This window comes from Lampetra fluviatilis, chromosome 6 (assembly GCF_964198595.1).
Source record: "Lampetra fluviatilis chromosome 6, kcLamFluv1.1, whole genome shotgun sequence".
NCBI lineage: Eukaryota > Metazoa > Chordata > Hyperoartia > Petromyzontiformes > Petromyzontidae > Lampetra > Lampetra fluviatilis.
In genome coordinates this window covers 8,603,329-8,629,716 of record NC_136280.1, presented here as the reverse complement: position 1 = coordinate 8,629,716, position 26,388 = coordinate 8,603,329, and the positions used below count along the sequence as shown (strand labels likewise).

The following is a 26,388-nucleotide window of genomic DNA, read 5'->3' as shown; positions in this document are numbered from 1 at the left end:
GGATATTTGGCCTACTCTTCCACGATAGCCACACATCTTGTAAGGGGTGGATGCAGACACCGCGCATAACCCGTGGTGTCCTCATTTTATACCACTGGCTGAACAAGGGTGGAGGCATTCAATATATTTCGATTTAAAGCTTTCGTGACTGCAGGGATTCATCTTCTTGGTTCTTTCGGTAAAGTCACGTAGAAGGGAAGTAATAAAATAATAAAAATTAAACATAATAAAATAAATTATTTTAATAATATTATATTATAATATTATATTATTTTATTATGTTTTATTTTTGTATTACTTCCCTTCTACGTGACTTTACCGAAAGAACCAAGAAGATGCATTCAATATACTTGCCACGCCGAGAGATCGATCGAACCCACGACCTCCTGTAGACCAGACGAGGTGGATAACATCTCGCCACCGTAACGCAGTGGGGGTGACGAGGCAGAGGCGGGGGGAGGGGGCGGAGACCGCCAGCTCACGTCGTGACCTGGCTGAGGCCTCCCAGACGCAGCAACGCCGCCCTGAGTCCGCCTCTCAGTACCCGGCGGGGCAGCCGCCCTTGCGGTGGTCGGACTCGGCGCGCCAGTGGCTGCCGACGCGCACGATGGCTTGCACGACCGAGTCGGCGGCAGGAGACTGGAGGGCAACTTCGTGGTTCCTGAAGCGAAGGCCCTCCACAACGGCCTGCCGTAACGAAGACGCAAAGCACGGCGCAAGCGGCGTTTGTTTGGAGAACGTGGTTTTTGTAAACATTTCTTTTAAAGCACATCTGAAATTGTTTAGCATCTCAAAGGCAACAAATGGCGTTGTGCCTGCTCTAACATGGAAATTCTGGGGGGGAAAAAATCGTGAATAATAAAACAGTTTGCAGCTTAACACTTTCCGGGCCAATATTTTCCATAATACAGGGTTTTTTGGGGGGGTTAGATCGCTGTTTCAGGCCAATTCTGGATGAAGGCATCACCATGCTGCGTCGGCCACGAGGGCTGATTGACCATACTTCACCACGCTGGTCAGTGCGGGTCGGTGAAGCAGCAAAGGACCCAGGAACGTGTCAGCTGTTGCTCGTCACTGATGTTAGCCGTGGCTGGGAATCTCGGCATCGTAGGAAAATGCGCGCATCAATACCCCACCACTCCACCCGTCGTTTCAAATAAGTAACCTTATGACAACAGTGACAATCTTGCAAGAATGATAAGACATTCACAATTTCCCAAAAGCAGCCGAGGTCACGACAGTGAATTTTCACCGCACAGTACACAATCTACTGCCCCTATGTATGGAAAGACTCGCTCCCGCCGGAGGGATTTTGATTATTGTAAACTTCCGGCTCAGCAAATGAACACTGCCTCAATGATTATTTGAACAGAAAATAACTTTTAAGTTTCGTGTACGTTTCAACATATCACGGCCTGTTTTTGATCGGGATTGCATTGGTGATTTGGTGCTGGAGGGGATGAACTGAGTAGGCGCCTCGTACTCCTAAGCGCCTCTTGTAGTACACAGCATCGCGAGCAAGCGTTCATGATAACTTATATTTTATCACGGTTGCTGAACACAGGCCCAAAGGCGCAAGATGTCAAGCGGCCAGGAACGAACAGCACTCTTCAAGGTTTAAATAGATAAGAGTTCAGAATTATACTGGAGGCGTTTCATGAGCTATGAAGCTATTCTTCACAGATGTCCAGCAGCGGCAGGCGAGCAGGTTACATCAAAAGGAAATACGGGGACACAAGAGTAAGCCAAAGAAAAGTTGAGCAAGTCAATGTAGAAATTTAAATAGAGATATGGCATGGAAGTACAAATTGCACGAAAGTACTGTATATAAATGTTTCAGATGTATTTACCACGTTCATTGACTTGAGCAGATATTATAAGAACTTGGGATACGAGACGATGGGAGGGAATTCCAAAGCAGAACAGCACAGATAATACATCACGAAGAGAAGTGTTTTGACCCGCAGTGTTGGTTGGTTCAACAAAATGGTGTGGATGAGATGAACTCATCTGGTAAGATCTCAATATGGGTGGAGGAATCAAAGAGCGACGTTCAGGGGAACACTAACCGTGTGGCGGCATAGCGACAGAAGAGTGATGAAGACCGTTATTACGAAAAACGTTCATCGCACAAGCCTACGTGTTAAATTGAGTGATACAAATGCGACTGGCCCACCCAGTGCGTGAGTGACCGGAGCGAGTCGGTGATTGCTGCATCAGCTGACTGTTTTTGCGTGTCAATTGCCGTACGGTGTACGCAAGTTCGTGCGAATGAGTTGTCGGCTTGCGGGCTAAACTTCAAACCAACCGCGCAAGTGTACACGTGCCCTTTCGGGTCGTGAGATGTGCGATTAGGTGTCGGATTGCAACCAGAGAAATGAGAATAGGAAATAATCAGGCGCTGCATGTTTATTGAGCTCCCAGAAATTGCCCCAGGAAAATGAATGCCACGTGTTTTGTGATTGTACAACTTTTATCATTGGCCTTGTGGTGGACTGTGTTTCAGATCCGAGCTGAGGGCAAGTGCTTTCTTAAATAATCTACATCAGGCGTCTTCCCCCAACTCAGATGATAAGAATCAGAATCTTTATTTAGAATGGTGGAATCCGAAGAGCTATGAAGCTCACGTCCAGTATGTGCGGGTCAGCAAGTTACGCCAAGTTACGCTGGGTTTTTTTTTCTTTTGAGAGCATGGGGATTGCTCGTGTTGTTGGCGAGAGGGGAGGAAGAGGAGCAGTGTGAGAGGTTGGGTCCAAAAGGAACAGTTCCATAATTTTCACCAGATGTGGGACCTTTAAGACCCTCTGTGTTTTTTTGTACTTTGAAATCTGCACCACACTTGAAATATGGTTGCTGTGTCCCTTAACATCACCCACCATCGCTCGGGGAATTCTTTCAGAGCATGGATTCACGCTCAAACTTTTTCTTTTCTCTCCTGTCTGCTGAGTATGTGGTGTTCTGCCAAAGTGAGACATTGTGGGAAAATGCTGTGTGAGTAATAACCCCTCTCTGCCACGTGTTGCTCTGTCATTGCCAGCTCTGGCCGTGGGACTCCATACAACCTTGACGGAGACAATCTCCAGTCAGCGTTTCTAGAGGAAGCGGCTGGCAAGGAGACCTATCGATGCCAATGATTACGTATTATCATGTAGGTTTCCGTGAAACGAGGACCCACATCTAACAGAGGATAGTTGCCTTTAAACATTTGACAGTTCACCAGTATTTGGTTTATGCAAACCTGACTGCTGAAAAGGTGATGAATGACTTAAAGCTTTCATGACCGCAGGAATTCATATTCTTTGGGTCTTTCGGTAAAGTCCTGATGACGAACGCTTGTGCTGCGATCGAAACGTCGTATTTTTTTGTAATTTTTTGGTTATTTCTTGTTATTTCTTTGAACCTATCTACGTGACTTTACCGAAAGACCCAAAGAATAAGGTGACGAATGTTGAAACGGGTCGAGAGTTTGCTTGAATCAAACATGCTAATGAAAAAGAGTCACTCTCAGAAGGCTGTGTGGGCGATGGGATGTGTACACAAATGACCGTCATTTTGTGCAGGCGCAGATATGAGGAGGTGCAATTGGCTGCGTATTCATATGTCGAGCGGCTCAATCGTTGGAAGTGGCATGGCAGTGCACACACAAACAGCTGAGGGACAAGCTGATGCAGGGAGACGGATGTCAAGATGTTGTAATGAAGTACAGTACAATGCTGGTGCCCATTTTGAACTGGCACCACTTTTTAAAACATTTCTTGCTGTGGGTTTCACACCTGATGATGATTGCTTGTGTTGCCAGTCGAAACGTCGTGAAAATTTGTATTGTTTAATATTTTTATTATTTTATTATTTCCCTTCTACATTACTTTACCGAAAGAACCAAGAATATGGCACCATATAGCGATAGGTTTTTACCCTTTCGACTGGTACAAAAACTGACACCTTTATACAAGGCATCATGTTTGCAATAACCACAACACAAGCAGTCAAAATGCAAACAAAAAGAAACAACTCTGATAATGATATGCACTGTCAACTTCAAGGAAATTAAGTAAATGTTTATAATTTCCACTGTTGAATTCTGGAAGATATTGATTCTCATTCTGCTCAAAGTAAGAGGCAACTCTGACTGATTTTGTCATCAACACATTTTTCACAGATGTTCGAACTTGTTTCAGTTGCAAATAAGGAAAAACATCGTAACCGGGCTGAGTGAATGCATATATATGTCCATAATAAAGGTTTCTTTGGGTTAGATTGTGGACATATAAATGCGTCGTTAACTCGGCACCACCCGACACAGCCAATTAATAAGGTGTGTCACGTAGAAAACAAGTGCCAGTCATTTACACTATGAGATCTCTTTTACCAGTGGCAAAATATAATGGTAGGTTTTTACCCTTTTAACTGGTACAAAACTGACACCTTTATTCAAGGCATCATGTTTGCAATGACCACAACACAAGTAGTCAATAAAGCAAACAAAAAGAAGCAACTCTGATAAGGATAATAATATGCACTGTCCTTGAAGTTGATTGGCCCACACCCGAGACGGCTTTCTTTAGAGCCTAGTCCCCATTGGTGTAAGGCGTACGTCTTCTGGTGTCATCTGGCCCTACACCAATGGGGACTAGGCTCTAAAGAAAGCCGTCTCGGGTGTGGGCCAATCAACTTCAAGGACAGTGCATATTATTATCCTTATCAGAGTTGCTTCTTTTTGTTTGCTTTATTGACTACTTGTGTTGTGGTCATTGCAAACATGATGCCTTGAATAAAGGTGTCAGTTTTGTACCAGTTAAAAGGGTAAAAACCTACCATTAAGTGCCAGTCAGTTACTGCTTCAGCATACCGGTGTGTTGGAGAGTAAACCCACAACATTTACAATTTGAACACGACGTTTCACTGGTGATTACAACCAGCTTCATCAGGAAATTTGGAAAAATTGTGGCAAATCGCCGGATGAATTGTGGCCAATCAAAAGCCGACATGTTAAACGGCATGTATTTGGGGAGTAGTGGCACGATGGTTAGTGCACTCACCACTGCGTCACCAGTGCCCTGAATATGATTCCTGGCCAAGGTTAGCATCAATGGTGAATATCTGAACAGGTCCTGTGCCTACCTTAGGTCAGTTCCATCTGATATGAGTACCAGTATAAACATCAGCACTGGTGAGACAAAGGCAGCCGGGCACGGTATTGACCACACCATCCTCTTGTGCATCGTGCTCGCTAACAACACTCGCCCCCACAGGCTATGAAAGGCTAGTGGCGGATTTATGTTTGTTGTATATAAAGATTCTGTATACTGTATACCTGATCGAACCCATCCTCAATGATGACTTTATTTGGCAGGAGTTGATGGTGCAACCGTGGTGCAGACACAGCCGCCTTGATGTCTTGTCCAAACCACAGCGTGTTAATTATGGCCTGTTGGAAAGATGTCACATTCACACCTAACGACCAATATTTCAGAAAAACATCCACACTGCAATTATTATGTTCTCGTATACTCTCCAGGCGATGCACTCGCTACGTGCCCAACTTCCCTTCATGCTTGCGCACAGTAAACAGCTCCCCGTGCATTAAACGAACTTGCCCTTTGCTTGGAATTGATAGACAATTCGAATCGCCTGCGTAACAATTAAGCCCTAATCCATCAGCAAACAGAGAATGCCCATTAAATGAAACAACACGTCATTCCTATTATACGCGCCACTTCTGTATTGTAAATAGTCTACGCCTGTCATATGCCCACTGGCAGGTCCCTCTGCTCCACCATCTAAGAATGAGTGCACTTTGTATATACAGGATCAATCTCTAGCCGGCGGTCAAAAACAAAGATCCCCCGTATAGCCTGAACAGACCGTTAGGGAAAGTGCTGTTAGCGAGCACCAATGAAGGCCGGCACGGCACACGAGGGAATAGGTGGCCAACACCACGCCCGGCCGCCTTTATCTCCCTAGTGGCGATGTTTACTACACAGCACACCAGGTACTCATTTGAGGCTGAGTCGGCCTAGCGGAGGCCCAAGACCGGTTCGGATAATCGTCACTGGTGTTGGCCGTAAGCAGGAATCGAACTCTTCTCGCGCATGACAGACCTGTTCTCCACCTGAGGACGGCTGCTTGCGTTGTGGCCGAAACGTCGTGATAATTATTTTATTATGTTTTATTTTTATTATTTTATTATTTTATTATTTCCATTCTAAGTGACTTTACCGAAAGAACCAAGAAGATGAAATGGACACTGGCGGCAGGATTTAATGAAATCGGCACCGTCGTTTCAACTGCAGCACCGGGGTTCATCGAATCGAATTGGCGACCTCTGCGATGGGAGTCCAGTGTGCTAAGCATTACGCCAGCGCAACATCGATGATGGTGTGTTATTCTTCTCAGGAATGTCCGTTTTTTGCGGTGGCTGTAAGTCTTTCCGGTATTTCACAAGACCCGTTTTTTTTGGTCAGTTGCGCAATAATACACCACTTCAAGAGAACACTTTTACAGTAATTCTCTCTTCTTTCAGTAGAGTACTGTGAGTTATTCTTTTTCGCATGATGTATCCCCGGTCACCCTCAGAGTTAGCATCACTAACCGAGCAAGTGCAGTCGCTCTCTTGCCCGTCATTGCTTCTTTGTGCGTGAGATGCTTCCGCTGACCAAGCGCGAACGACGGGTTTGTCTGTCGGTAGCGCCATGCGTCGGTCCTTTTGCGCATGGGTAACACCCTGAGGGCGGGATGCTTTAGCTTTTTAAGTTTTAAGAATGTCCTTTCTGCTTCGCCACACACGGGCGCATGTATGTTGAACTTTCTTCTTCGCAAACGTACGCGGCCAACCGTGCTGATCGGAGGTGCGGAAAATGTAGTGGAGCAGATAGTAGAGTGACCCACCTGAGCTGCCAGTTTTATTGTGGGACAAAGTGCCAGAGTGGGTAGGGGCTACGGGGATAATAAGCATTTTTTATCGGATAGGTGTAACATCTGTCAACGGTGGAACACTGGGTTTAACGGCTATGCGTCTGGTCTGTCGGAATAAATGCCGCAGTGAAACATGCTGGCCTCGAAAAGCGTGTTGTAGTCATGTGGAGACATTTCTTTCGTGCATTTTTCGGCTCTCCGAGTTACTTTAATGAGCTTGCACCTTCGCATTGCCGTTGGTAACCAGGTGTTTTTTGAGAAATCCCTTGCTACGCCTGGGTGCATACGCTAAGAGATAGCTGCTCTCTCCTCCGGGTTAGGGCCTTACAAGCTCCACTACGCAAATGTGTAGCCCTTTGTCAATCCACTGATGGATGATGACCTCCCCGCACCGTACGAGGTGCTGGTGGGGGGGGGGGTTATTTGATCATACTTCGCCACGCTGGTCATTGTCTGTTGATAAAGGCAGGGAGCATCGATCTGGGATCATAGAAAGGCAGTACAACAAGCGTTTTTTTGCTGTGCTGACCTTTGCCCAGCATAGCCCTGCAGCAGCCTATAACACCTGTTATGCAGAGTGGTCGCCCGTTGACGCACTTTCTAGGCGCAACCCTGCTCAGCTTCTGAGTCTGACAAAGTGGGGCGCATTGCGGCTGATTTCGTCGATGGTGAGCAGCGAGATGGATGTTTGTCTATGGTGGGTGTTCGGCTTTGCTCGGTCCGTTAGACTCGATGTAACATCAGCGTATCATTTGCATACACCTTGCAGACTTTGTAAATAATCGAGTGATGCACGCGCAATTCAGTGCACATATCCTGAGCGTAGGAATCCCTAGCCAATGAATCAATGCGTCGTTATACAGCATGAAGACAAACGTACTGTGTTCTTCTTAATATAAAACACAGCTGCCTCGGTATACAAGTAACAAGAAACTGTACTTTCAAAATAAGCACCATGATCCCTCAAGCACTGAGCAATAACACACTTTTAAAACGAGAGGCGTAGCGATGGTGCAGTGGTTCTTATACCTGGCGAGCTGAGCTCGATTCCCGACCACGGCTAATATCAGTGGCGAGCGACGAAACGATGAATTTATACATGTTACATTTCGATTTAAAGCTTTCGTGACTGCAGGGATTCATCTTCTTGGTTCTTTCGGTAAAGTCACGTAGAAGGGAAATAATAAAATAATAAAAATAAAACATAATAAAATAATTAAATTTCGATTGAAAGCTTTCGTGACTGCAGGGATTCATCTTCTTGGTTCTTTCGGTAAAGTCACGTAGAAGGGAAATAATAAAATAATAAAAATTTAACGTAATAAAATAATAATGATAATTATTTTATTATGTTTTATATGTATTATTTTATCATGTTTTATTTTTATTATTTTATTATTTCCCTTCCACGTGACTTTACCAAAAGAACCAAGAAGATTTATACATGTTTTCATAATTCATAATTATACGTTGTATGTAACGGGTTCACTCAAGGTGAGGTGTTGTGCCAGTGTAGTGTAGTTGCTGGGCAGCATTTTGCTCCGAACGGGTGGATGTTGAGGTCTGAAGGTGGAATCGGCGGGTATCGAATGTAACCGAGCGCGCTACCGCGTACCAGGGCGGCGCTCGTGACAATGCGGATCCCACCGGCTGCACCCACCACCATCTTCACCTGCGCCTCCTCGTCCATAACCACCGCTGGGCACATGGAGGACAGTGGACGTTTCCCTGGGTGGAGGAGTTGAGAGCATTGACAGTTGGGCAAGAAATGCCGCTTCAATATATCTCCATGCAACAACAACAACCGCCATTCGCCACTAAGTGGCGGTGACGTCACCACGACGCTTGTGCCAGGCCAAGTGCACCTTGAGGCTACCACGTGAAGTGTCGAACGCCCGCTGGCAGGAGGTCACGGGGCAGACCCAGCAGGTGCCACGGGTCGACTGACTGAGATGGCCGAGATGACTGGCTGATGCACCACCTGTGCCCCCTACTGTACCAACTTGCTGTGCTTTAGCCACCCGGCGCTCCGCTCGTTGTTGTGAGCGTCGCTCCTCCGCCCTCCGTTGCACACGCACACACACACGCTCGTTACGCTGATGTAGGTAGAGGGCATGTGCCGTGGTCACATGAGGCCTTCCACTTCAATCTGGCCTACATGCATCCTAGCCACACTAATCGGGTACGGGAGGGGGTGAGAATTTTTCAACCTGGCAACGCTATGTCAATGCCACGGCCTCTTGCAGTGACAGAAGTGACGTTGGCATGAGTGTGTGTGTGTGTCGATATTAGGAAGTCCTATTTGGTCCTCAGTAGTTCCCCACCCATGGAATAGGACTTTCCTCTTGAGAAGGTAATAAAACTCATTGATCCATAATAGAGTTTTGTTGGGTTAGATCAGGTAAATATAAATGTGTCGTTAAACCCGCCACCACCCGACACAGCCAATTAGTAAGATTTGTCGCGTAAACAAAACATGCCAATTTGTTAGCAGTTCAGCACACCGGTGTGTTGGAGAGTGAACCCACAACATTTACAATTCGAGTACGACGTTTCTCCGGTAATTACAACCAGCTTCAGCAGGCGACAGCTAGATTCATACACTATCAATGGTTGTGCGGTAGCAACATTTTCAGTAAGAGTTTAACCCCCCGTGCGTGCGAGGGAGCAATCGGACGACGCAGATTACTGCACGAATTCAAAAGGTCAAGAGTAGTTGACAGCAACTTCCATGGAGTGGATTCCATCCCTTGCTCCCACCTGGCTGGATGTAGTTGGCTGGCGATGGCGGTACCCCCGAGGTGTTGATGGTAAACGGGGATGAGAAACTGTCCATCGCGTTGTTGAAAATGATACCGGTTGTCCTGGAGCGAACCAACGAACCAAAACTGCCAAAGTACAAGAATACGTTACGCACTGTGGGTTTATACAGTGTCTAAATGCCACCGCTTCTTAAGAGAGAAAAAGTCCTTTGTTGCTGGAACAGAGAGTGTGTGCAGCAGGTGAGAGCGAGATGAAAGGACAAACGTAGGCAGGGGGAAAATTGATGGCAGATCTTGAAGATGCGAGAGCAATCAGAAGGTAAAGAAAGAAAAAGAAAGAATGGCCAGGTGGATAAAGGGTCAGAGGAATAAACCCCCCTGCATTTAGAGGGTACCAATCTGGGTTTCAGTCACCCATAATTAAACCGGGTTCTTCAGTGTGGCAAGTTGATGTTTGCAGCCGGTCAGCAGTAACTGCACAAAAAAACCCATCACAATGAATTTAGTTCTGCACTTGATTTGGCTGATTTCCATGTTATGAGCAATTTTGTTGTTAGCAAGATGGATGGGAAAGAGTTTTGCCCGAAGCTGTGAACCAGAAGTTACTTCAAGGGATTTCTGAGGTAGATCTACGATATCCGCTTCTGCAGGCTCTTCTCTACCACATGGCGTGACGACAATATTATTCATTTCATGACATGACACCGACAGCACAATCAGGCACCGCGGTAGCGAGGAGATGTTATCTCTCCCTCGCCTGATATGCAGGGGGGTGCGGGTTTGATCCCAACACTGCGTATGCCTGTTGTATATTTTGAGTTGGCGTGATCTCTCCCCATGGTGGTCGCATGGAATTTTCTCTGGGTCCTCTGGTTTTTACCTCCACATTTACAAACATGCTTTGAGATTATTTGGCTACAACTTTAAATTCCCACATTTATAGTGGTGAGGATATGAGCCAATTCGACGAGCTGTTATACGTGGTGGCCAAGTCACCTCTGAAAAAGAGCTCATAGGCTCAGCGAGATTTTTCCTAGTTAATTTTAAAATAAATATTGATTGAGTTGAGCTTAATCAAGACAAAAGCAATCCCACAAAATGAATTCCGCGGCGAGATCCTTATTCATTCCAAAGCGGCGAGGCTGGCCACTCCGCCTGCCGGCACCTCAGGTTGATGCTGGAGGTGGCGCTGACGGCGCTGCCGTCCCTGGCCACCACGGAGACGTGAGAGGCTCCCGCGTCCTCCGCGTGCGAGAACATCGACTCGTAGAACCGGGCCGGGTGCGTCGAGTCCCCGCTGATCTTCCAACGGAGCGCCTGGGCATAATCCTCCGACGTCAGGTTCCGCACCAGCTGCCGGGAGAAACCGCCGACCGTGCGTCCCCCACGACTCGTTACCGGCGGCGTGCTTCGCCGGGGGTGGAACCCCAAGCCCCGGGTTAATGAGGTCAACAAGAGTCATCGCTTTATAGAGCTGGAAGAATGCAAACAACATTATATCGTGTAGAATTTTAGTTTTCGGTTAAAAGTTGCAGCTCCGAGAAACGTATCGGTTTGACTGACATGATGAACATCTCAACATACTCTTTGGTTCTTTTGGTAAAGTCACGTAGGTAGAAAAATTAATAGATCACGACGTTTCGATCGCAACACAAGCAACCGTCTTCAGGTGAAAAAGAGGGGGAATCCGCTGAGGCAGGCTGTTTATAAAGGTTTAGAGATGGGCGGGGCAGCTAATGTTAATGTGGGAGCGAGCAGGAGAGAGCGAGTAGAATAGAGAAATTTGCTTGTAAATGTGAGCTCGGCGAAGGCCGATCTCGGTTCGGGCCTGGAAATTTGAGAGTCGGCCAATATTGGCACATAGGAAGGGAACATCAAAGCAGTTAAACATCTCAACAGTGCAGCAATCCGTCGTGTAGGTTTCATGGATTTTAGAACTAGTTATGTAATGTATCCATGCGTTATAAATTGTGTATTATTATTATTGTCATGAGGACCGCTTTCTGACATGGCGTGATGCACCACTGTACAAGCGGTCCAATTGGATGATTAAAATACGTCACCATTAAGTGTTACAACCTCGGGTTGGCTACCGCTTAAGCCATGCCATAGACAGGCGACGGCTGCTTAGGATGAGACTGATGGCATGACACCTGTGTTGGGGAATATCGCTGCTGTGGGTTTTGTAGCTGTGCGGGTACAGGTCTCCGCCCGGCACGTACTGCCTGGACGTGATCCCCCGACGTTTCCCTCCACGTCCCCATGGAGCTTCTCCAGGAGGTGACATCATTTAAATTCGGTTTGCGAAGAAGCTCGGAGCACGCGGAGCACAACGTTGGACGTCGCGACAGATAACACGCGGCACAAACCAATAACCGCCCATTGCAAACCCGCGTAGAGTTGACCTGGCTTTGGCTCGTTCCGCCGCGCTGGCTCGCGACCACGCGGCCCGTGCCACTCACGTCCCGGACGTCGGCGAAGCGAGGGTCGGCCAGCTCGCTCCGCTTTGCGAACGCGAACTTGAAGGCCTCGACGATGCGGTGGTAGGTCAGCGCTTTCTCTTTCGCCGTGGACACACTGTCGGCGGAGAAGTGGAAGCCTGCAAGACAGCGACGGCGAGGTTCGCCCGCTTTCAGCGGCCGTGGTTGTAGTGTGCGGTGGAGAGGCAGAGGTGGATCTGGACACCTCCCTAGGTGGGTTGGTCCCGAAATGTAAAGGCTTTTCCAGTGACCTACATTGACAGTGGATACTAATTATTTTCTCAAGTCATTTTTGGGGTCTCACGGGTGGTGGGGGGGGGGGGGCGGGGGGTGGAGGGCATCGTCCCCATTGCCCCCCTCTTGGATCTGCCACGACGGGGCAGTGGTGGATCCACATTGAACCGTTCCAGGGCCAGGCCACCAACCTGCCACCTCCCTGCCACTATCCTGCTTCAACAGCCCACACCGACCAGCTTGGTGAAAGTGTGGATAAGAGATTACTTGAAGGAATATTAGAAGTAGTTCTGTGATAACCTCATCCGCAGACCATTCTCTGACACACAACAGGGTGATGCACTGCTCTGCAAAACTTCTGAATCGACTCTTGCATGATGCGCTTTCAGATGCGCTTCCACGGCCGTCTGGAACGCTCTTTCCTCCCGATATTCGGAAGTCACTGGGAGCTATGCACTCTTAAATCATCGTCTAGATTGAAAACTCATTTCTTAAGAACAGCCTTTAGAGTTTAGTTTGTTGTCCTTTCCCCGCACCTCCGACGCGCACGGCTGGCTACGTACGGTACAGAAGAAGCCTAACATACACACACACACGTGTTGTGCAGTAGAACCACGTGGAGACGAGGAATACTATAAGGGCTGTTGCCGTTTTTTAAACCACTGTTACACTCAGCACTCTATACTCACACGAGGGGTAGGTGCTCTCTATCTCGGTCCTTTACCCCGCAAACTGAATGCTATCTGGGTCCTGCCCTCAGCTACCCATTGGGGCTCTCTCACTCGTCTGGCCGGAGCGGGGGTTCAGCCAACACCGCTTCCGCGACGAGGAGAGAGAAACCCTCTCCTAGCCGACCCGTACTGAAGACTTGGTACCCTACCCTCGGCCATCCCCTTGGCTCTCCCACTCGTCTGCCCGGAGCGGGGGTTCAGCCAACACCGCTCCGCGACGAGAAAAGAGAGACACCTTGCAGCCGATCCTTGCTCTGGCTGCCCCACAACGACCAAGTCTGTGTCACGGGGTCCCCCTTAAGTACTCCTTAGGCGGCTCCTCCCCCGAGCTCGGACCCGCCTTTGTTCCCGAAGGTACCCCTCTTACACCACCGGTGACATGACCTCATCCTTGACTGTCAACTCGCTTCGCACCTCCTTCTGTTCGCCCCCGTCACGGTGACTCACATTACTCCTCTACACATACAACGACGCGACGCCAATAGCGCGATGGGAGCAACGTTTCAAAATGAGGCACCTTCGAGGATTCATATTCTTAGGTTTTTTCGGTAAAGTCACGTAGGTAAAAAATAAAAATGAATAAAAGTAAAATACAAATAAAATAAAAATCACCTTCGAGGATGTTGAGGATGAGGCTGAGCACAGCTCCGCTGGCTGGCGGGGGCGGCGTGTACACCCGGTAGCGTCCCAGCTCCACCAGCAAGGGCACCTCCACCAGCTCCGGCTCGTAGGCCCGCAGGTCCTCCAGCGCGATAATGCCACCTGCAAGCGAGGCCAGGTCAAGTTTTTGCTATCGTTCTGGAGGTCCCTTTTCGTTCAAGTTCAAGTTCATTGATTAGGTATAGCCCTGTGAGCCATTCGGCTCTTGAATCGGGTGCAACCGCAACAAACAAAAAACAAAAACATGAACAAAAAACATCTTAAAGTGAATATGTGTCTAAGTGCAAACAGAAAATCCAAGAAAAGACAGTAAAATATTGCAGAAAAAACACCGTACACCAACGCTGTGTGCAAAAATCCCAGTGGGATGCAAGTCAAACAACCAACAACAACCACAAGACAACTTAGATTAAGGCCATCAGTCTAACTCTGTACTACAACAAACAAACATGGCTAAACCACGATTTAAAGCTTTCGTTAAAAAAAAAAAACTTCCCTTTGCCGTTTTAACGCGACCGATGCCCAATGTCAGGCACTTGATTGTTATTCGCATTGGTTATTTCAGTTGTAGTTTTTAAACGTCAAACAGTATACACGGTGATCGTAAAACTGAAATCAAACGTTCAAATTAAACAAAACTATGTTAAATATCAGGACACAAATGGTGGCAATACGTACGGTTATGTCCTAGATTTAATTAACAAACTACCCATAGGATCGATCAAAGTGCCAAATTATGCATTTGAACCATTTAAATGAATATAAACAAGTAAACCCGTAAAAACAAAGTTTTTCACTATAAATCCTTTATATGCGTGGCGGCTAGAGTCCTCTTGTCCTCTGGCTTGAGATGGCTGCCACCTATGGGCCAGATGATTGTCTGCCACCATTAAGCAATTGGTAATTAAATATTTAATTTGTTTTCCCTAAACAGTGTTTAAAAACGAGCGAAAGATTTGCACGGTCCTAAGCAAGCAAGCGAACTTAATATAAAGGATTTAAAAATATATTCGCCTGTGGAGGACGCGGGGATCGATCCCGCGACCTTTGGCATGAAAAGCGAGGGCGCTACCAACTGCGCTACTCCGCCACGGCCTGTGGAGGGGTTACGCTCTGGGCTCTTACACTGTGACGTTCAGCCAAAGCCATGAATGAGTTCTATTTGAATATATGTAAAATATTTTTTTTTTGCCTAAAAAGTTTCACGAACATTAATTGTCTCGCACAACGAGTCTGTGTGGAAAATGTCAGCTCGATTGGATCACGGGAAGTGGGTTAAAAAACGACCGAAAGATTTGCACGGTCGTAAGCAAGCAAGCAAGCACGCAAGCAAGCAAGCAAGCGAACTTAATATAAAGGATTTAAAAAGACAAAGATTCCCCGTATAAGCTTAACAGACTTTAGGGGCAAGTGCTGTTAGCGAGCACGTATAAAGGCCAGCACAGCACATGAGGGGGTGGGTGGCCAACACCACGCCCGGCCGCCTTTGTCTCCCTAATGGCAATGTTTTACACACAACCCTGCATACTCATTTGAGGCTGAGTCGACCTAGGGCAGGCCCAGGACCAGTTCAGATAATCGTCACCGGTGTTGCCCGTGAGCGGGAATCGATCCCGGGTCACCAGGTTCGTAGCGCAGTGCGCTAACCGCTACACCACCGCTCCCCATGATACAGATCACACACACACGCACACAAGTATATATATAAACACATTTTGAGGGGCCCCTCAAAATCTGAGTCCCTGGGGTGCCCCCCCGTAATCTTGCCGCGCGTTAATCCGGCGCTGCCTGAAAGGACCAACGTGTTGACAATTGTGGTGGGGTCTGGCAGCCACACAGTTTTGCATTATAATTCCCAATTTTATTTTAATTTTAATGGGAACATTCATCCAAAGAAAAAAAGTTATTCCTCGTGCCAGTTTGGCTCACGGGATTTAACCGCAGGAGCATGTGGTAGCTTCATCATCCATTCGAGAATAATATGTACGGCATGCAAACTCCAGATGTTCTTAGACGTATTTCTGCGGTGTTTTATTGGTGGAGTGGAGCGGCGGGTACAATGGTTAACGCGCTGCCCTGTGAACCAGGCGACCTGAGTTTGATTCCCGGCTGCGGTGAGCATCTTCACCAACACACGCTAACCAGCGTGGTGAAGCATGGTCATACAGCCCCTATGACCGAGACGGTATGGGGTTGCCTTCGTCCAGAAGTGGATTTTGATAAAACTCTGTCAATTATTATCGCTAATGCGGTATTATTATTATGGGAGAAACTGTATAGACTGTGTTTGCATGCAAGCTGGTAAATAGTGTTATACACTATAAACTATTTTTTTATTTTACCAGGTAAGGCCCACTGAGCTATAAGGCTCTTTTTCAGAAGCAATGTGGCCACAAATGATAGCTGAACAAAGTGGCTGATCACGTCCAAATGTATAGCAGCCAAATACTTGTCTGACTGGGAAAACCGGACCATGGGGAGAACATGCAAACTCCAAATATACAGGCGACTAAATATATGTTTAAATTAAATAATAATTTTCTATTCATTTGGCTAAATTCCCTGTAGCGAGGTCTGAGAAAGTGCACCATCCCGAGGGAAGAGGCCACTTGAAGGGATCTTAAAAATAGTTGTACAGTCACTCCTTCCTGCGAGCATTCCCAATTGACCCTGCCTCTTAGGGGCCGTCCATAAATGACGTCACGCACCTAGGAGGGGGTCAGATATTTGTGACGATGTGTGACGAGGCGAGCTGGGGGGGGGGGTTGAGAAATGTGACGTCACATCAAATTGCGCAACTTTAAATAAATGTAGACAACACGTTCTACTTAATTAAATAGACTTTTTGATACATGTTTTTTCCTATAACATCAGAGTGCAGCGCCACATGAAATATGCACTACAATGACGATAGTTTAAAGCGATTTGTAGCATGTTTTATTTTCAAAATAAAAATATGGTTTTGGGGGGAGGGGGCAGAGCTTTGTGACGTCATATTTGAGAGGGGGGGGTCTGACTTTTTGTGACGCCGTGTAACGAGGGGGGGGGGGTCAAAAATCGTCCAAAATCGCGTGACATCATTTATGGACGGCCCCTTATGACATGACACCAATAGCACAAGTAGAATATAATATGGGGGTGGTTGGGGGGGGAAGATAAGCTAATACCGCGTATATTTGTTCAAGTGCACACGATACTTGGTGTGAGCGGTCACCTTCCGCTTGGATGTCATCGACAATGCTTTCGGAAAGTGATCCGTCGTAAAAGGCGTCCGGTCCCTCTGCCGCAATCACCTGCAGCGTCTCCGCCAGCCTCTCGTCTCTCACCGTGCTGTTGACTTGCAGGATTTCCCCGTGGTCGTCACAGAACACATCGCTGCGGGTCAGAACGACGACGCAAATAAATGCACTGCAAGAACGTGGAATGAACTCAAAGTGGGATTCTTCCTAGGTGCCACATTAAGCCGGAGATGAAAGAGCGGGGCTTGTTAAAAAAGGATTACGTTTGACGCTGAGTGCAATGGTGCAACACAATGCACTTTGCAGATAATTACAGACCGCTGGTGTGTACATATGAAAACCCGCAGCATTAACTCTGGCGTTTTTTTCATCTTACGTCAAACACCGCCGGGTTGTGGCTGTGCGCTGGGTTTGAGATGTATGTATGTATGTTGAACTTCTTTCGCATCGTATGTAGCCAACTGCGCTAATGAGAGTTGCAGGGGAAGGACAACAAACAACACAAAAAGCAGTTCTAAAGAAATAAAAAATTCAATAAAGATTTCAAAGTGCATAGCTCCAGTGGTTTTCGAATGTGTCAACAGTAAAAGTGACTTCTTACTCAAATGGGCATGTAGGCTCCTCCATAATATAGGTTTTTTTTGGGTTAGATTGCGTAAATATATAAATGTGTCGTTAAAACCCGCCACCACCCGACACAGCCAACTAGTAAGGGTTGTCACGTAAACAGTACGTGCCAATTCGTCACTAATACAGCACTAGTGTGTAGTTTATAGTGTAGTGTATAATGTAGTGTATAGTAGTGTATAGTGTAGTGTATAGTAGTGTATAGTGTAGTGTATAGTGTAGTGTGTAGTGTAGTGTATAGTAGTGTATAGTGTAGTGTATAGTGTAGTGTATAATGTAGTGTATAGTAGTGTATAGTGTAGTGTATAGTAGGTGTATAGTGTAGCATACTAGTACAGCACCACCGGTGCGTTGGAGAGCCAAGCCACAACATTTCCAATCAGGTGACAGCCACATTTGTGGAGAAGTCCACTTGTTTCGTTCCTTATATAGAGGCGTAGATGTGATGACAACACTTGCGCATTGTAAACTGATGTAGGCTCCTGTTTACAGACTTGCACAAGTGATGCAAATTCCACATTCCCCAGACATGTATGAGTCCTTCCAAAGGAAAGCCACTGTTGACTCACCCACAAAGTGGCACTTATTTGATCAATTCCCGGGGGAGAAGTGATGCACTGAGAGATGGGACGTGCTGGTGAATGTACATTCTGTAACGTCAGGGGCTAAGGTGGTGGGGGGGGCTAGAGGGGGCATGTCTATGCGCCGCTTCTCGGTGGCAGCCCCAACAGTCTGGAACGATATCCCTCTGCACATTTGCAGCATCACCTCAATCGCCTCCTTCAAGAGACACTTAAAAACTCACCTCTAGAACCATGCTTTCGAGCGACTCTGAGCTTGGCTCCGCGCCTCTGAGTTGCGGCCACTACGCCTGCAAATCTGCGCGCGTTATAAATTGAACTATTATTATTATTAAAGCACCCTCCTGATGAAGTCATGTTAATTTTATACTTGCCTGCCGCACAAATTTGCCACCTCTATACATTCTCATAGTCTTGTAAAAAAATATGTCGTTGCAATATTTAACTCCAGCAGCGGCCATTTCGGTGAGCTCCCACAGCATTGAAAACTACTGTGCACATCTGCTTTAGCTCAGTTGATTCGCTTCGCCTATAAGTGGTTTCGGCAGCTTGGCCATAGTTGGAGGGGGCTGGATGAAATACAAGAATTCTAAAATACAGAAATTTCAGCAGGGTCACCGTGACCTCTAGTGGATGATAGGTGACTCTAGCGGCAAGGTTAAACACATTTTTTTCTTTAACCAGGTAACGCCCACTGAGCTGTATAGCTCTTTTTCAGAAGCGACCTGGCCACAAATGATAGCTCAACAAAGTGGCTCATCATGTGGAGATTTATAGCAGCCAAATACTCTAAACGCATGATGTTAATTCTAAATGTAGAGGGAAAACCCGGAGGACCCATGCTTCTTCGTAAAAAAATACAACTTTTGTTTAATTTTCTCTATCAGTATCCCTGTTTCTGATCCATGAAGTCACAGCTGGAAATCTGCACCCGTCGGAATCGTTTTCGTGTACAGGGTGTGCTGCTTTTCCCAACGCAATTCAGTTTCCAAAAGCACCGCAACCTACCTACTCTCGCCCACCCCTTGAGTTCTCACTCTGCTGTGTGTGCACGCTGTCTCTCTCCAACATCCATTTTGTTGAGCAAAAACTTGACCTTAATCTGCTCATTTAATATTGAGCGCAACTTCCCTTCCTCTTTCTTATCCTCAATGCATCAGTGCAGCCTCCAAGTTCCGGTTTCTCTTCTGCGCATGCCATCTTCCCCAATTTATTGCCGCTCCTTATTGCACACATTCTTTGATGTCGCTCACCCGGCTGATGCGCTGTTTTGCCACGTCCATCTTGAGCCTTCTCCTCGTCAAGTTTCAAGTTCACTTTGTTGAGCCCAAGTCGTCTTCTTTCGTGTGGATTAATAGCAGCGGGTTAAAGATGTAATTTTAGTTTTGTTATCCACTCAATCGACTTTTCAAAAGCGCCATGGATCTTATCCATTCCTCCTTTAAAGCAGTGAAGACAGTAGCAGCAGTGGAGTGTTTACGACGTGGTGGATGGTTTTGGATTCGGGGCCTCACTCGTAGGCCGCCGAATATTTGATGCGCCATTTGCGCATCAGGTGGCCGCATCGGCCATGCCCGGTCTTGATTCGGTTGGTGGTCGACCATTGTCAGAAACCAAGGCAGAACTCAAGACTGGGTCAGTCTTGATAATTGTTTTTTACCCTTCTATCTGGCAACAAAACTGACACCTTTTTACAAGGAGTCATGTTTGCATAGACCGCAATACCTGCAGTCACAATACAAACAAAAGACATAACTCTGATAATGTATGCACTGTCCTTGAAGTTGATTGGTCCACACCCGAGACAGCTTTCCTTAGAGCCTAGTCTCACATGGGTTGGACCAGATGACGCCAAAAGGCGCACTTGGGTGTGGACCAATCAACTTCAAGGACAGTGCACATTATCAGAGTTATGTCTTTTGTTTGTATTATGACTGCAGGTATTGCGGTCTATGCAAACATGACTCCTTGTAAAAAGGTGTCAGTTTTGTTGCCAGATAGAAGGGTAAAAAACCAATTATCATATTTTTACTGGCAAATGAGGTTCCCATGGGTCAGTCTTATTTACAAGAGTGACCTGGATCGCCAATGTCACTAAAATCCTCCCAGCACCGTGCTTCATGGTACCCTGACACCGCTCGTCCTCTTTACACACGCACAGCTTCTGTTTCTGGATTCATTCATTAGAGTCTACTGTTCAGCATTGACATCTATTCTGGCCACAGCTTAAACCCAACTTTGTAACAGGATCCTGTAATCATCGTGTTACCGCAAGGAGGGGCTGGCTTCGATGGCTTGCCGGTGCTCCACGATAGCGCTTGCGAGTGGGCCGGACATTCGGAAGCCGTTCCGCGCCAGCGCGATGCTGGGCTGGAAGAGGCGCGCCCAAGGCAGGCGGCCGTGGCGTCTGTGGGCTAGGGCATAACCCCGGATTTCACCGGGCACGGCTATAGCCAGCCCGCCTGCACGCAAGCACCCACCCATGCACGCACGCACGCACGCAACGCATGTATGCACATGCGCATGCAACGACGCCAGAATGTTTTGCATGAGTATGTTGTGCATGGGAGGAAACTGGAGCATGAAAAGAGATTAATAATGACTTAAAGCTTTCGTGAATGTGGGAATTCATATTCTTTGGGTCTTTCGGTGAAGTCACGTAAATTGGTTCAAAGAAAATAACAAAAACTAAGACGTTTCGATTGCAACATAAGCGGTCATCATCAGAAAAAGGGGGTTAGCCTCTAAAGGCAAACTGTTTCTAAAGGTTTGAAATGGGCGTAGCCCAAGTGTCAGCAGCATGGGCGAGGCATGCGAATGTTGATGTAAGTGGTGGGCGGCAACTGCAACGGTGGTAAGTTTTCCACCAATTAAAGGGCTGCCAGGTAACAATTAGCATGTTAATGTAAGATCGGTGAGCAGCCTCCACTGCGAGCGTGCTGAGATGGGTATGTGAATGTGAAAGATTAGCATGTTAATGTGAGAAATTAGGATGTTAATGTGAGAGATTAGGATGTTAATGGGAGATTGCAGAGCCGCAACCTCTAGGTCGGCGTGCGAAGGTGGCTGTGTAAGCGTGAGAAATGTTACCAGTTAATGTGAAATTGGAAAGCCGAAAAGAACAACTTTTGGGTTACGCCATTTCAAACCTTTATAAACAGTTTGCCTTTAGAAGCTAACCCCCTTTTCCTGACGACGACCGCTTGTGTTGCGATCGAAACATCGTAGTTCTTTTTTGTTATTTTCTTTGAACCTATCTACCGAAAGATCCAAAGAATACGAGAATAATAATAAAAACTGGCCTTCACGTTAAAACATTCAGTGAGTCACAACATTATTTCTCGTTAACTATTAATAGCTTTTTTGTGCGGGGCTAACACTCGAAAGTCCAGAGACATGGTACACAAACCCATTTACTTGTGTTGCCATCTCCAACTAGTTTTAGAAGGCTATGAGATCTCAACTTCAAGGACAGTGCATATTATTATCATTATCAGAGTTTGTTCTTTTTGTTTGCTTTTTTGACTACTTGTGTTGTGGTTATTGCAAACATGATGCCTTGAATAAAGGTGTCAGTTTTGTACCAGTTTAAAAGGGTAAAAATCTACTACTAGTTTTAGAAGGCTAAAAAATCTGCTTGATCCACCAACCCTTTCCTTCGAAGTTATCAATCACAGGCTTGTGCCACCACACACTTGTAAAACAGTTCCTGGCACTCCAATATATAAGAAACAAACAGTGAGAATTCACATCTCTGCATAGATTTACCGATGCGCGATGAGCCGGCATCATCTCCAAACATGTCTTGAGTAGCGTTCAGCGGAGCAACCTCCCTGGCATTGATGGCCTCAACTTTACCTGATGGAGCACAAGACGCACTCACACATCTTGTGTCACTTGCTTTAAATACATTAGTTCGCAACATTTTTACCATTGTCGTATTTTGCATTGTTTTGGGCAATTATCTCAGTATCAGGTCTCCCAAAAAAGACATTTAATCTTAGTCTTAAAAATACATACACTTGCACAGTGCCGGATTAAGCTAGTGCGGGGCCTGTAGCATATGTTATAAAGGGGCCCTAAATATAAAAAAAACATAAATATTAAACCACAATTTTTTTTACTTGCATAGTAAAGTAATTGTATTTTTTTCATTTTCTATACAGCCAGATAATACGACAAATCGCTAACCTTAAACACCCAGTCGTTCATAAAAGTTGAAGGCAGTATAGTACTACAGTAATAGAGCAAGTGCACAATCACGGAACCGGAATCGATAGCTTGAAAGCATTTTGCGCGGGGCCCTTGAATGTGCGGGGCCCTTGGCGCAAATTTTGCTACGAGGATTACACTTGTCAACAAAAAAAACAAATTTTTATCTGGCCTGGACTTTTGCAGCTGTTCTAGACTAATTTCAGGGTGCTGATTCCAAATCTGATCTCAGATTTGCTCTATCACATCTCATTTGTATGCTATCGGCATACCCCATTTTCATTGATTTTACCCGAAATTAACTCTGTCACTTATGATTGCAAGTTGTTGCGAGTCAGTGACTGCTTTAGTGTTAAAATATGGTGCTGTATTTTTAGGATAGTGTGTTTATAATATAATTTTATGTAGATATCCACATTTATTTAATATTTTTCTTCTGCAGTTTTTATTGAAAATGCAATATTTGATATCTCAAAAACCTGATGTAATAGACAAAAATGGATGCCAGATTTGGAATCAGCACCCCAAAATTACCTTAAAACCGTTGGAATACCTTATGCCAGAAAAAGTGTGTTGACCAGTGTTATCTGGCACTGCACTTGCACCATCTCACTACTGAGCACGTGACCACAGTAGTTATGTAAGCATCGCCATGGATGAACGTTCATTGGCGTGCTATCCCCACTCTCTCGCGCTCTTTGCCCTGCCAATTTCTCTAAACGCTACTCTGTTGTGCACTCTCTGGTATCCTGCCTTGCAACTCGCATTTGGCAAAACTACTCGCTTGGCTTTCTGACGTAGCTCTGCCGAGTACCGGTGCTGTCGTTGTAGATGGTCAGGAAGAGTCCACCGCCTATACCCGTGCTGTGGGCACAGGTGAGGCCCACACACAGCAAGGCTGATATGGCCGCGTCCACTGCACTGCCACCCTCCTTGAGCACGTCCCTGCTCACCACAGAATATCGGCGAACGAACAATTGCTGCTGCTGCTTCTATATGACGAGTGGGGTGCCGCGAGACGTTAACTACCTCGCCTGGTAAACATGATGGTCTGTGGGTTCGGTCCCGACCCTGACGCCTGTATATTTGGAATGTGTTCTACCCGTGGTCACGTGGATTTTTCTCCAGCCCCTCCGGGTTTTCCCTCCACATTTAGAAACATGCGTTAGAGTATTTTGGCTGCTATAAATTTGCACGTGATAAGCCGCTTCATTGAGCTATCATTTTCGGCCAGGTCGCTTCTGAAAAAGAGCTACATAGCTCAGTGGGCCTTACCGGGTAATATAAAAAAAATATAATAAAATAATTGATTATTTTCCTTCTACGTGACTTTACCGAAAGAAGCAAGAAGATGAATCCCTGCAGTCACGAAAGCTTTAAATCGAAATAAAAAAAATAGTTTAGTTTACAGATTAGTTTAGCTACCGAGTGTGCAGGTGGTGCCACTGCGTCGGGGCTAATGGGCCGGAAGGGCTCAGGTGCCGGGCTAATTGCTAATTAACTCTGATGTATCACAACATAATCTTCCTGAGCTGACTTACACTACGTGAGATGTATCATTTAACACCGAATATTGTTCGTGCAATGTTTTACTCGTGGGAAAGTTGTTTGTTTTTATCCTGATTTCTGTTTTTTTCATTGCTGTACTTTGTGTCATTTGTTTTTGTCACGTTGGTGAGCTGGCCAGGTCGCTCTTGCAAATGGGACTCGTGGTCTCACCTAGTTAAACAACATATTTAGATTTAATTTGGAGCTTTCGTGACTGCAGGAATTATTCTTTGGTTCTTTCGGTAAAGTCACGTATAAAGATAAAATAATAAATTAAATTAAATACTAGCATACTAGTATTTAATTTGCTGGTATTTAATTTCATTTATAATTTTATCTTTATACGTGACTTTACCGAAAGAACCAAAGAACATATTTAGATTTTAATGGGGAGGGGAGGGGGTAGACTTGACAGGGGGGCTCCATTCTTAACACAAGTTGGTACACATCACACTGCAAGCGTTCGTTAAGGAACGCTTTCGATCACCTTACTTGTCGCCAACCACGCAATTGGAAAATCATCGAGTGCAGTCGAGAGCAGCGCGCAGACTGAGCACTCGCACCTTCCGATGTCAGAGCACAGCTCGGAGTCCGTGGTCACAACCGCGTTGAGGAATCGGTTGCTGGGACCCGGGGAGGTTGCGGGAACCACGACGTGGCCAGGGCGCCGGTCCCCCGTGAGTGCGAAATAGAGACCGCAGACGAGCGTGATGGCGATGAGAACCACGGCCAGGGCCTGCACCACCACACTCAGCTTTTGCATCTTCAGGGCTCAGCGTGCTGTGCAGGGGCACCGTTGGAGCCACGCACTCGTTCAGTCATTTGGCAAAGCAAGCGAGCGGCAGCGGAATAGAGAAAGTAAAGCTTGAAATGTCATGAAGGTGATTAATGGTGATGATGATGATGAAGCCCTGAACACGTTGAGTACCATTTCTATTTTGACAACTGCCAATAACAACTTTGTTGCGATAATTGGTTTTTTACCCTTTTATCTGGCAACAAAACTGACACCTTTTTTTTTACAAGGAGTCATGTTTGCATAGACCACAATACCTGCAGTCACAATGCAAACAAAAAACATAACTCTGATAATGTATGCACTGTCCTTGAAGTTGATTGGTCCACACCCAAGACAGCTTTCCTTAGAGCCTAGTCTCACATGGCGTTGGACCAGATGAAGCCAAAAGGCGCAACTTTGTTGTGTTTAGTTTGTTGTCCTTCCCTGTGCACCTCAGTTGGCTACGTATGGTGCAAAGGAAGTTCACCACATATACATACATCGAACCACCACTCATTGATTTATTGAGAGGTGTTTGTTTTTCGACTCATGGTTGGAAACGGATGATTGATACAAGGATGAGCATTCCAGTTATAATCTGCAAGAAATAAACACACGTTTTCCCTTTCCCCCAAAAAATGCAAGTTTGTGTTGTTGGTGGTGATCTGAGCTAGAGAACTCGCAAAAAAAGCCTTCTAGAGATGTTTGGTTGCGATTGTTCACATATTGATGGATGGCTTGTTTCGTTAAAATATACAACCATACTATTGATTGACTAAAATACATTTATCATCATCATCATCGTTGTAATTATACTATTGATTGATGTTTTTCGTGTGTGTCTCTCCATCATTGTTTTGAACTCCAAAACCATATCACAGTACAAGATGTCCTTCCTGTCTGCACGGCTGTATGTCGGCAGCTGAGCTAATTTGCATATTCATATGAGGTTTAATTTCCAAGAGACATCATTTATCGGGATTTTTCCTTCGGTAATAAAATAATAATGTTCAGCCCCTCTTTCAATGCACCGCTGGATGAAGACCTTGACAAACCATGTCGGTCACTATCCTTTCTATACTCTTTGGTTCTTTCGGTAATGTCACGTAGGTAGAAAAATAATATCTCACGACGTTTCGATCGCAACACAAGCACTCGTCATCAGGTGCGACAACCACAGCAAGAACAAACTGCTGAGGTAGGCGAGAGACCTGCCGTGGCACGAGGTTATTTTTCTACCCACGTGACTTTACCGAAAGAACCAAAGAGTATGGATTCCTGCAGTCACGAAAGCTTCAAATCAAAATTGAACCATCCTTTCTATAGTTATTTTTATTAACCTGATGATAAATACATGTGTACAACACGATATATTTTAACTTGATAATTGTTTTTTTACCCTTCTATCTGGCAACAAAACTGACACCTTTTTTTTACAAGGAGTCATGTTTGCATAGACCACAATACCTGCAGTCATAATGCAAACAAAAAAAAACATAACTCTGATAATGTATGCACTGTCCTTAAAGTTGATTGGTCCACACCCGAGACAGCTTTCCTTAGAGCCTAGTCTCACATGGGTTGGACCAGATGACGCCAAAAGGCGCACAACTCAAAGACA

At 45.9% G+C, this 26,388-nt stretch overlaps 1 protein-coding gene across 1 annotated transcript; it reads right to left on the bottom strand.

Moving 5' to 3' along the window:
• Positions 1–537: 537 nt before the first annotated feature.
• On the bottom strand, positions 538–24,811 carry LOC144932912 (glutathione hydrolase 1 proenzyme-like). Its single transcript, XM_078857309.1, is given in 13 exon segments — positions 538–687; positions 5,315–5,428; positions 8,531–8,643; positions 9,676–9,803; positions 10,843–11,030; positions 12,140–12,276; positions 13,735–13,884; positions 16,997–17,157; positions 20,499–20,691; positions 21,998–22,087; positions 23,256–23,386; positions 24,553–24,760; positions 24,763–24,811. Coding segments are annotated over 13 exon segments (1,812 nt in total).
• Positions 24,812–26,388: the final 1,577 nt, after the last annotated feature.